This window comes from Marmota marmota, unplaced genomic scaffold, assembly GCF_001458135.2.
Source record: "Marmota marmota marmota unplaced genomic scaffold, marMar, whole genome shotgun sequence".
Classification (NCBI taxonomy): Eukaryota; Metazoa; Chordata; class Mammalia; order Rodentia; family Sciuridae; genus Marmota; species Marmota marmota.
In genome coordinates this window covers 47,871,774-47,882,853 of record NW_025999900.1, presented here as the reverse complement: position 1 = coordinate 47,882,853, position 11,080 = coordinate 47,871,774, and the positions used below count along the sequence as shown (strand labels likewise).

General features: G+C 36.8%; 1 protein-coding gene across 1 annotated transcript in view; it reads left to right on the top strand.

The window, feature by feature from the left end:
- The window catches only part of Sel1l (SEL1L adaptor subunit of ERAD E3 ubiquitin ligase), a 57,133-nt gene extending 49,632 nt beyond the window's left edge, over window positions 1–7,501 (top strand). The window contains exons 20-21 of the mRNA XM_015494556.2: window positions 1,023–1,151; window positions 3,223–7,501. Coding sequence (XP_015350042.1) covers window positions 1,023–1,151; window positions 3,223–3,432 — 339 coding nt within the window. The 3' untranslated portion in view covers window positions 3,433–7,501. The remainder of the gene's footprint in view (window positions 1–1,022; window positions 1,152–3,222) is intronic.
- The last annotated feature ends 3,579 nt before the right edge of the window (window positions 7,502–11,080 follow it).

The window sequence follows — 11,080 nt, the reverse complement described above, 5'->3', positions numbered from 1 at the left end:
ATTAAAAAAAAAAAAAAACAGAGGTCTTTAACAGTGGGCATATATGGGGAGAGGAGGATGTTCTTCCCAACCTGGGTTCCCTGCTATCTTCACATTGTTAACTCCATGCCTTCTCCAATAAAACAAGCCAATCAGGTGTGGCTTAAAAAAAAAAAAAAAATAGAGGGGCTAGGGATGTGGCTCAAGCGGTAGCGTGCTCGCCTGGCATGCACGGGGCGCTGGGTTCGATCCTCAGTACCACATAAAAATAAAGATGTGTCCACCGAAAACTAAAAAATAAATATTAAAAATAATTCTCTCTCTCTCTCTCTCTTAAAAAAAAAAAAAAAAGAATGTCATTTATACCTTCTTTAAAAAAAAAAAAATAGAGAGACCTTTAACATTGCCCACACAAGTACCTCTTGGAAAATCTTGAGTGTGAACTGGAGATTTGAAATGAAACCAGAGTTGCTTACACCAAGTGAAGTTTTAAGTAGGAAAAAACATCTTGAAATCTAGAGGGTGTCCTTGGAATTCTCCAGGTTAACATATTTTGTTATTATATGTTATATAATATATGTTAACATATTATACACAGATACATGGCTATAGCCAGCATATCTTCATAGCAAATAGGATGTTACTTTGTTTTTTTTTTTTTTTTTTTTTTTTAATATTTATTTATTTATTTTAGTTTTTTTCGGCAGACACAACATCTTTGTTTGTATGTGGTGCTGAGGATCGAACCTGGGCCGCACGCATGCCAGGCGGGCGTGCTACCGCTTGAGCCACATCCCCAGCCCTAGGATGTTACTTTGGTGGAAAATAAGCAAAGTTTTCTAAATTTTAATTAAGTTTTTCAATATGGTGCAGTTAGATAATTAAATTTTACCCAGTAAAGCTGGGTTTTGGGTTTTTTTTTCCCCCTTTAGATAAGGGAAATTTGTTGAAGTAAAACAAATTTTCCTAATGTATAAACTAAATATAAACAGTTTCACTTATTTTAACAAGAAATAAGTTTGGGTTTGTTACCTGTATTATAGGATATTCACCTTGCAAAACGCTTTTATGACATGGCAGCCGAAGCCAGCCCTGATGCCCAAGTACCAGTCTTCTTAGCACTCTGCAAATTGGGCGTTGTCTATTTCTTGCAGTACATACGGGAAACAAATGTAAGTGGTTCGTGTCTCTTTTAATTAAAATATAAATGATATCACTTTCTTGGTCCTGGAGGTTTGTTAAAAAGTTGGGAGGCATAGGGAGAAGTATTCTATGTTGGATCTCATTTCCAGCTCTGCCTAGGTAAAAGTACCACGGGACCTCATCAGATGAGGATCAGATGTACACATGAGGCAGTAACAGTTTTCATGTAGCATTTCACAGGGGTTCCTAATGTTAAAACATTTTTCTTTGATATAGGTGTTTTCCAGTTTAGGGAAAAGAGACTTAATGGCAGTTTGAAACAGTAATTAAACTAAATTCAGTAAACATTAAATGAGATGACTTCCTGGGAAGGACTTGAACCATTTCCTTTAAAAAAATAAAGTGCCGGGTGGAGAAGAACCTAAGAATCTGTACAACCTCTTGTATCTCAGATTCTTCCAAAAGTGAAACATATGTTAAAAATGCCACCAAAATTTTTTCTCCCTAAAAATAGCTTGAATTATTTAAACAGGCTAGCAGTAGAACCTAAACAGAAGATGGGTTGCCTATTCTCTTCAAAGCTACCTACTTTAATTAATGATATTTGCATGTAGGTGCTTTTGGGTTGTCAGTTTTAAATTTTGCTCATAGTACCAATAGTTCCTAATAGCAAATTACAGAATTTAACTCTGAAACCCAAGATGTTGAGGCTCCTTGTTTAAAACAAAGGCCATTTAACTTTAGTTCATTGAGTACCCTAAAAGAATGATGTTTCAACCTTCTGTTAATGTCTTTCAAAATAGTTTGATATAGCATTTTGGCCTCAGATTTAAGATCAGCTCTTTCCCCCCTCCCCCCCTCCCCCCCCCTTACGTAGATAGAAATGCAGTCCATGCTGCTCTAGCAGCAATAAAGAGAAATGGATTTCTCCCTTTTGCCACGCTGCTGAGGTCCTCCACACAAAGGGCTCCAGAGCACTTGACATGTTAGATTCTATTCTCCAGGTCATTTAAATATGTGTAATATCAGTTGCTATAATTGCTTTGATGAACCAGAGTATGTCATATACTCTGCCAACTGAAATGATCTTTTTCCTTTAGTTGAAAAGCCCACTAATTCTCTCAGGACTAATTCAGACTCTTGTCTCCCACAGTTCTCATCCCCAAGTATGGTCTAGGATTTAATATTGCAGTATGCCCTAATCAGTATATTATATGTGCTGCTTTTAATATAGAAATATAAAGACAAGAAAATATCTCATAATGCTACCACCCAGATATCCCAACTTAAAAAAAAAAAAAAAAAAACAAGAGTAATCAGTGTTAAGGGACAAAGTCAAATAGGACAGAAAAGCACACAATCTTTATTTCAGGCCCCTCTTCAGTTGTTTCTTATAATTTTTTTCCAGAAAAATTTAGCACCTATACCTACAAATATGCATTATGGAGATCTTATAAATGTAATATTGTTAAAATAAAGAATAGATCCCATATTTAGTAGTTTGGGGGTTAGTAGTAGTCAGAAAATATCAGGAATAACTTCTCAAACATGACAACTAAATCTCATAGACTAAGAACAAAACTGTTAGTTCAAATTCATGGGTTAATATAGTATGAATTTTAGTTAAAGCCTAACCAGAAAGCATTATCCATTCAGCTATTAGGTATTGAATTCTTGTAGTCTTCAGATACATGAAAGGTAGTGGAAACAACTCAGCTGTCACTGGAACGACTCTTCAGCCAGAGTGCCAGCATCACAGAGAGGTTACAGACAACCAAGATGCTCATGTTTCCCCCTGTTCCTTTATTGTGCCACTGTTTCTTTCAACGTTTCCTGTGGAAGATAGTTGGAAATTGGTACATTAAATTACCAATAGAAAAAAAATCCTCTTAGACATTGTACATAGCCAACTCTTATAATATCCTAATTCCTGAGACATATTATTGTGAGCATCCGTTGAAGGCTTTAAAACCTTTCTTTTTAAACACATTGAAAAAGCAGTTAATTTAATTCAGTATATATCTCTAATTTGTGGTGTAATTTTCATAGTTCCTTGCCTGACGTTGGAGTGATAATGATTTTTTCATTATTTTCATTAAGATTCGTGACATGTTCACCCAACTCGATATGGACCAGCTCTTGGGACCCGAGTGGGATCTTTACCTCATGACCATCATTGCATTGCTATTGGGAACAGTTATAGCTTACAGGCAGAGGCAGCACCAAGACATGCCTGTGCCCAGGGCTCCAGGGCCACGACCAGCTGCACCCCAGCAGGAGGGGCCACAAGAGCAGCAGCAACCACAGTAACAGCCGCCACATCCAGCCTTGACCAGTGAAAACTAAGGAACTTGTTTGCTGAGAACACTTACATTTGATATAGAACTTGGGATCAGTGGCCACTTCCTGGAAGAGGCACAAGGAAGCATTGAATTCCTAAAGCTGCTTAGAATCCGATGCCTTTATTTTCAGGGATAAGTAACTTAACTAAGTTGAATGTTTGTTTCAGTGCCATATGGAATAACAACTCAGTGGCTTTTCACTTTTATTTTCTTTTTTTCTGAAACATATGAGACACTCAGTAATTTCTGCTGCATTCAGCTGTTTATGTCTAATCCTTTAGGTCATTCTTTCAATGTGCATAAGTTCTTATATCAAACATCTTTGTCTTGTGCATTGACACTAAAAACTAATCAGTGTAAAAAGGAAAACTCATATATTTAAAAGTCTGAAAGTAAACTTATCTTTTAAGTAAGTTAAAAAAAAAAAAAGAAAAAAATGTCTTCAAAGTATTTTGGAACTACAATAACTGAGAAATTTTTACCACACCACATGCAAGTATACATATGCCTCATATTTTTTATTTTAAAAGGGAAGGTTGGGAAGTTTCGTATAGGTGATTGTCATAATTCATACCATGCTGTTGTCCTTCAAAAACTGAAAGGCTTTGTTAAAGAGTTCTATGCGAACATCAACTCTTTGTAATAGAATATATGTAAAACTCTGTGAACTGACTTATTGCACTAACGTGAATTTTCCCCACCTACTCAGTGTAATTTGCTTGCTTGTTTTGAGTGTACAGAGCCTTGACCCAGAAGCCAGAGGTTGGACTAGCTGGGAGAAATTGGAAAGCAACATTAAAGAAATTTGGATCAGTACCAAGATCATAGACATACTTTCCCCAAAGTTGAAGTATTTGTTCCCAGGTTTTATTTTAAAATACTTTACATTTTTTACCGCTCAAAGAAGATATCAATATCTTGAATTCTTCAAATATGAAATAGCATTGTCAGGATATGGCATACAGTAACTGCCCTACACTCAGAGAACTGAAGATGGATTAAGCACAGTGACTGACAAAGCCAAGGCCCGTATGGACTACTGTGTATGTTCAGGTGGCTTTTATTTCTTACAGTTTTATGTTACGGTAAAAAGTTAACCATTTGCTTAGCTGTCATATTTACCACCCTCTTACTGTTAATGTTAGGAAATTCAAGGCTACTACACTTCATGGTTACCTAGTTAAATAGATGGGGAAAAACAAAAATAACAAAAAAGAAAATTGAGAACTTCGTGTAATCTCTCATGAAAGAATTAAACCAAATTTGAATTTTGTTTTATGGGTAAATGGTGGAATTTGCCATCCGTTATCTATTCTGAGCCTACATTAGTAAGTGAACAGTCCACTGATGTCAATCTTTATATATTAACCTTTGGACTGTTTTCCTATAATCCCCCATCTGCCAGAAAACTTGAAGAGTTTGTTTCTTGTTGAGTTATAATGCTTTGGTTTTTGAAGTTGGGATTGTATTTAGAATTAGATTTGATTAGTCTATAATGAACATGAAGGATTTAAATGTGAAGTTGTATACTTTTTTGTGTGCTTAGAATATTAAGGGAAACCTGGTAAGCAAGCTTTCCTCCCAGATATTTGCTTCCAAATTTGAAGAGGTGATCACAGAGAGGACCATACATATAAAAGCATATCTGTAAGAGGTACAGAATGTTGCTCTCAAAAGTGTAATGTTGCTTTGGGCTGCTCTTATAAATATAGGGACCCACTTAGTCTCTTGCACTTAGAAATTCGAGTGCAGATGGTACACTTTGTCAAGGTCTTCATTGCTCCCTCTGCCCCCACCCTTCAGAATAAGTGTAATCTATGTAGCAGCCACACACACTTCTTTAGGAGGCACTGTTTTAATTTAGAAGCTGAAGAAGCTGGGCATGAAGGTACATGCCTGTAGTCCCAGCTACTCTGAAGGCTGAAGCAACAGCCTGGGCAACATAGTAAGACCCCCGCTCAAAAGAAAAGAGTTGTTGAAAAACCCTGTAAGATAACTTACCAACTTCCAGTTTTTTCTTACGCTATCTGTCTAATTTCTTCTTGGATTGCATTTTTTTAAATCTGTCTTTACTTCCCTCCATTAGTACTTGGAGAACACATTTCTTAAACAGCATGCGCTTGGGCTGGATGGGAAAGTGAAGTCTTATTCTTCATGTAATAATAGACTTCCTGTTAGTTTACTCCTTGCTGTGTCCTTTTTTATTATTAATACTGCAAATATCCTTTCCTTAGTTTGCTTCTTTCTCTTGTTTTACCCTGGGCCACTTGGTTTCAGAAATTTGAATGGTAAAATAACTCAGTTCTTATGGCTTCTTTTAAAGACTGTCTCAAAATACTTTGCTTCCTTTTTCTTTTTGTTCATGGGACATGGTACCTAAGCAAATAGGGGTTGGGTTTGGTTTTCTCCTAAAAATAATGCACAATACTTATGTAATCAAATGGCATCCATTTGAATAAAGTGACAATAACTAAAGCTAGTTAATGTCAGTGACATTAAACTAACTCCAGGATTCAGGAGTTTTAATGTTAGAATTTAGACTTACCAGATAGAGTGTGGCTTCATTTCTCCACGGTAGCCCACCTCTCCTGATACCTTTTGTAGTCTGTCTTTCAGCCTTCGAAGGTGATGACATTAGCGCTCTATTTAGCGTCGCTTCTCTTGTGCATATGCTTTGTTCGTTAGCCAATGGTTTCAAAGTCCATTCTATTTTATTTTGCAAAGGTGGCACTGGTGGTGGGGGGGGGGTCCAAATTTTTCCTTTTTGTGTTTGAAGTTTTTTCTGTTTTCTGGGTGAGGCTTACTTTAGTTTTCATTAATAGTCAATGGCACAGAAAAAGTAAATCAGAATTCATTATTTAGTATTTAAATCAGATTAACTTTATGAATCATTAATCTTGATGTTCTTGAGGATTTGTTACCCTTTTGCATATAAGGTTAATTTCTGGGACTTTTACCACTAAACTGTTTTGTCTCTGTACCATTGGGAAGCTTTAGAAACTTCCACCAGTAATCTGGTGATGATCTGATGGTTGATTTATTTAAGGAGCCTCCAGGAAACCTGATTATTTTATATATAGAATTTCATTCATTTTTGCCTCTTTTCTCTGCTCTTCATGTTTGTTCTTCAAACCATCGTTTTGGAAGTATGCATGCTGGCCTGTAGATGAAAACCACAATTCTTCATGTGTATAGCATGTGTACTAATGTCTAACTACATCTGCAAAAACTTCCTCTACAGAGGTTTGGACTAACATTTCACATACACATTTCAAAGACAAGATGCTTCAGGTAAATCACCCATTTACCTGCCAAGAAGACCAGGGCTATTTTTGCTCCAGTGACAGCTGGTATTTGTTTTGAAAGTGAGCTAGTATATATTACACAATATTTGGAACAGAAGTATGCAAGAAATAATCAGAGCAAAAGAAAACTTCTATTTTTATGCAAACTTTTTCATCAGTCATTGCTCAAATATGAGTGAAAATATGCAATTAGTGAATGCCATATTTTCTGAGGCACTACCTGGTTTTTAAATGTGTAGTATTCATTGAAAAGAAGCTAAATTTATCCATCCACTTGGTCTTTTAAGAAAATTTAAAATGACCCCAAATAACAATATTTGTATCTTAAGATGACTGTTTGCACAAGTAAAAAGTCTGATTTTGTACACAAGAAGGATCCCTTGGTTATGTGCAGTGAGCCATCTCACATGTACTGTTTTTACGAATTTGGATTGACATACAAGATAACACTATTTCTCTTTCATTTAAAAAAAAAAAATGTTGATAGGATCCAAGTAACCACTATAAATATTTAGAAGAGGAAGTTTAAAAAGATCATGCTGGCATTGTGAAGGAATACCATGGTAGACTTTTTTGTGTGTGTGAATTTATTTTGTATTTAATGAAATGCAGTATAAAAACTGGTGACGTGTAATATAATTGTGTAAACAGAAACCCTGTTAATAGAGAGATGTACAGATTCGTTTTATACTGTATCTTGAAACTTGTGAAATAAAGATTCCACCTCTGGTTTTCCTGTATCCTGTAGTGTACCGCCACAAAGCACCTTTCCAGCCACTCCTCTTTTAACCTGAATGATCCAACTTTTTAAGGAAAGTTTTTAGAAATTTAGAAACTTCTGTAAAACATTTGGCGGGGGGGTGGGGGTGCATTTTTAATCCGTCTTTCATTTTCAGCTCCTAAGAAGATCTGAGTAAAAAGGAAATGGAAAATAAAGCAATATTAAACTGGGAGTGAGCTTTGTACACAAAATCCAAGTCAGGGACTGGAATGTAACTCAGTAATAGAGTGTTTGCCCAGCATCCTGCATGAGGACCTGGCCTCAAATCCCAGCAGTACAAAAAAAAAAAAAGGAGGAAGGGATTAGGAATGGATTACAATTTTGGCCCTCACCTTCATAGCAGCCAACTCAAGTGGCCAAGGCAAATTGTGGCAAGTTGGATCTCAAATTTTCACTTCAAGGAGCACAGCCAGCCTGCCCCAGATGACCTGGGATAAAATGGAAGTGATGGGGATGCTGGACATGAGAGGTATACCGACAATTTGGCCGTTCAGCCTGCAGTTGGGTGTGATGCCTACTTACCACTTAGCTCTTTTCTGAAGAGTTGTTAAAAATGCAGTGCTCAATCTTCGTTGAAAGAAACTTGATGAGAAACAGTCTCTTTAACTTCCTTTGTACTACTCATGTAGATTGCCTATACCAGCTTTGAGATTAGCTTATACTAAATTACAACATATACTTAAATGATGTAAAAGTAAAATTTTAGAAGGTAATTTCTGTAGTAGAAACTATGAAAAGCAGAAGAAGGAATTTTTTTAGTTTCTGGATATTTTCCATGAATAAGCAAATGAAAATAAAATGAAGTTTACTCTCCAGTTTAAAAGTGTCGCAGTGTCAGGAATCTTTCACACTTATAGTGACTTCTGTCACTGCCTAAAAGCCATCAGATTGAACAAGTTTATAATTGGATACTGAAAATTCTAAGCCTGATTTTCCTTAGAGGCCAAATTCTTCTTTGAATTAACTTCTTTTAAACCTCAGTGTTAATTCTTAATTGTATACTCAATTGCATTTCTAAAAGCCCTACATGTTTTCTCTCATGTAGATTGAGTAGCTCCTCCTACTTTAGCTGACTTTCAGAACATTCATGTAAATATTTGTTGTTGCCCAATCCAGTCTCCTTTTATCTTCTTGCTACGGCTAGAACTTTGTTGAAGTTAGCCTCTTTAGATTGGAAATGATTTTTCATGTGCCTTGTAAATCTCTCTAAGTAAGGGTTCTGACTTTGAAAATGAAGATTTCACTGAGTTTTACATGATTCAAGATTTAAATGTGAACAGAAACCTCCTTTCTTGGAAACCAGATTTATTTCAGGACGTGAAAAGCACAGCTGTGAGTTTCAGAGTTTGTCCATATGTGTTTCCCCACTCTTCCCCCGAGGCCTTGCCCTTAGTATGCTTTTCTTTTAGGAACTTTTTTTACAATTTATTGTTTATTCTAATTTGTTATATATGACAGCATAATCCATGACAATTCATTAGTATGTTTTTCTAAGGAAATTTTGATTAATTGAACTTTTTTTTTCCCCTAAATGAAATCTTAAATAAATAGGCTAATCCTGATTGTGTGTGTGCATGTACCCATGACGATGAAGAGTGGAGGGAACTTTCTAGTTTTGTTCCCTTTATGCACTAGTGTAAAATTTACTTGAATTTTTCCAACCTACACATATATGTTCTTTTAACATCTTAAGTCATACATGGAAATTTATTGAAGGACCTAGAGAGGTAAGAACAGTACAGTATTTCCCTGTAGTACTTTGTTTTTCTTCCAGTGCTAGGGATTGAATCCATGGCCTTGCAGATGCTAGGTAGTCACTCCACTGTTGAGCTAAACCCTCAGCTAGCTTAGTAACCCCATTTTGATTGAAGTATGTGCTGTAAGTGGAATTGTCCCACCAGAACCGTTAAGAGCAGCCTTTATTTTTTCAAGAGCAGAGAAAAGGGTCATTAAAGACTTAAGTTTGTATAATTGGTATCTGTATTTGATCGCTCATTTCAGACTTAAAAGAAATTAAAGTCTCATAACAAAATTGATATTTTTTATGTACTCAGGTTAGCTAAAGCACAGAAGAATCAACTAGGTCTCACCAAACACAATATAAGAAGTTCTGAACAGGACATTGTCTTAGAGCAGTGAAATAGAGGAAATGCCTAGAACAGACTTGAAATCCTAACTTTAATGGCAGAAAAAGTAATTGCAACTCCTTTGCCTATTACCATTATTAGGGGTTTTTTAGTGTCACCATGCCAGGACAAGAGTCACGATAAATGGGACAGATGCGAAAGACACAACCTCCACAGGCTACAGTGGAGTCCTGCATTTCCAGCTGCTGCTCCTCTGATGTTTGATCTTAAGAGATTGGTGATCACTCCTAACCCCATTTTGAATGGCCCACAAAAGTAAAGAAGGGAATCATAAGGGGAAAAAATGCCCTGGACTGAGTGATGTGGGTAGCTTAGGCAAACTGTTTACTTCACATGGTTCTCAGAGGCAGCATGAGACTAGGCACACAGACTAGGCACACATTAAGGCACAGAAGGTCTTACGTGCTAGAAGTAATTGAATTGACTTTTTTCACTAACACCAGACTTACAGGCCTTTATGGTGGAAATAACATATTTGCTGTCCTAAAATCATTAACTCCAGACAATTTACAGGCCAAGTTGCCCTTCATGTGAAAAAGGTTGATCTTTAATTTATTACCTAAGGTTTTTTTCTTGCCCTTTATCAGCCTTTATTATACTCTAGACACTATGTTCGAGGCACTGAAATGTAAAGTGAATTTAAAGATGAGCATGGATGAAAGAATAAATTGAAAGAGGCTCTTATCCTCTGGGTCATCTTCACCACTGACTAAACACAACATCTGATGGGCACTAAGTGCTTTACATGCATTATTGAATTGAAAGCTACTCCTTGATGTCAGCACAGTTCATGTCATTCCCACTTAACAGATGAAGAAGCAAGTTCAGAGAGGCTAAGCAACTTGCACAAGATCACACAGCTAAGTGTTAGTCATAAAACTGAAATTTAAATAAAAGACTATCTTGGCTATAAATCCCACATTCTTAACCTACGATGCTCTTCTATTGTCCTTAATACAGTGTGGTAAGGTTTCTAATGGAGGTGCAAACAATGCCATGGGGAAAGAGCAATAGTGAAACGTAAATGGGGCACATTTTGTGTCAACTTGTCCATGCTGGCAGGCTGTTCTACTTTTACCATGCACTTCTAAAGCAGTGTTTGCAGGTATTCTGCGCAGCTTTGCAATTTTAAAGGTAAAAATCCATCTGAAGCAAGTGAGGTGCACCCTGACTAGCATGGGGTGGGGAGCCATGTGACCTGAACCTAAACCTGTTTTTCCAAAACATCTCCCACACTGAGGTGCCTGGGATGGGATGGGATAGCCAGAACAGCTGCAGACTGGCTGGCTGCTTTTTGTGCAGCTGTCTCAAGGCCAGTGAGATTGCCTCCAAGCTAGCATCCCAAAAGTCCAGGTGGAGAACCCAGCCTCGGAAATCCCAAAT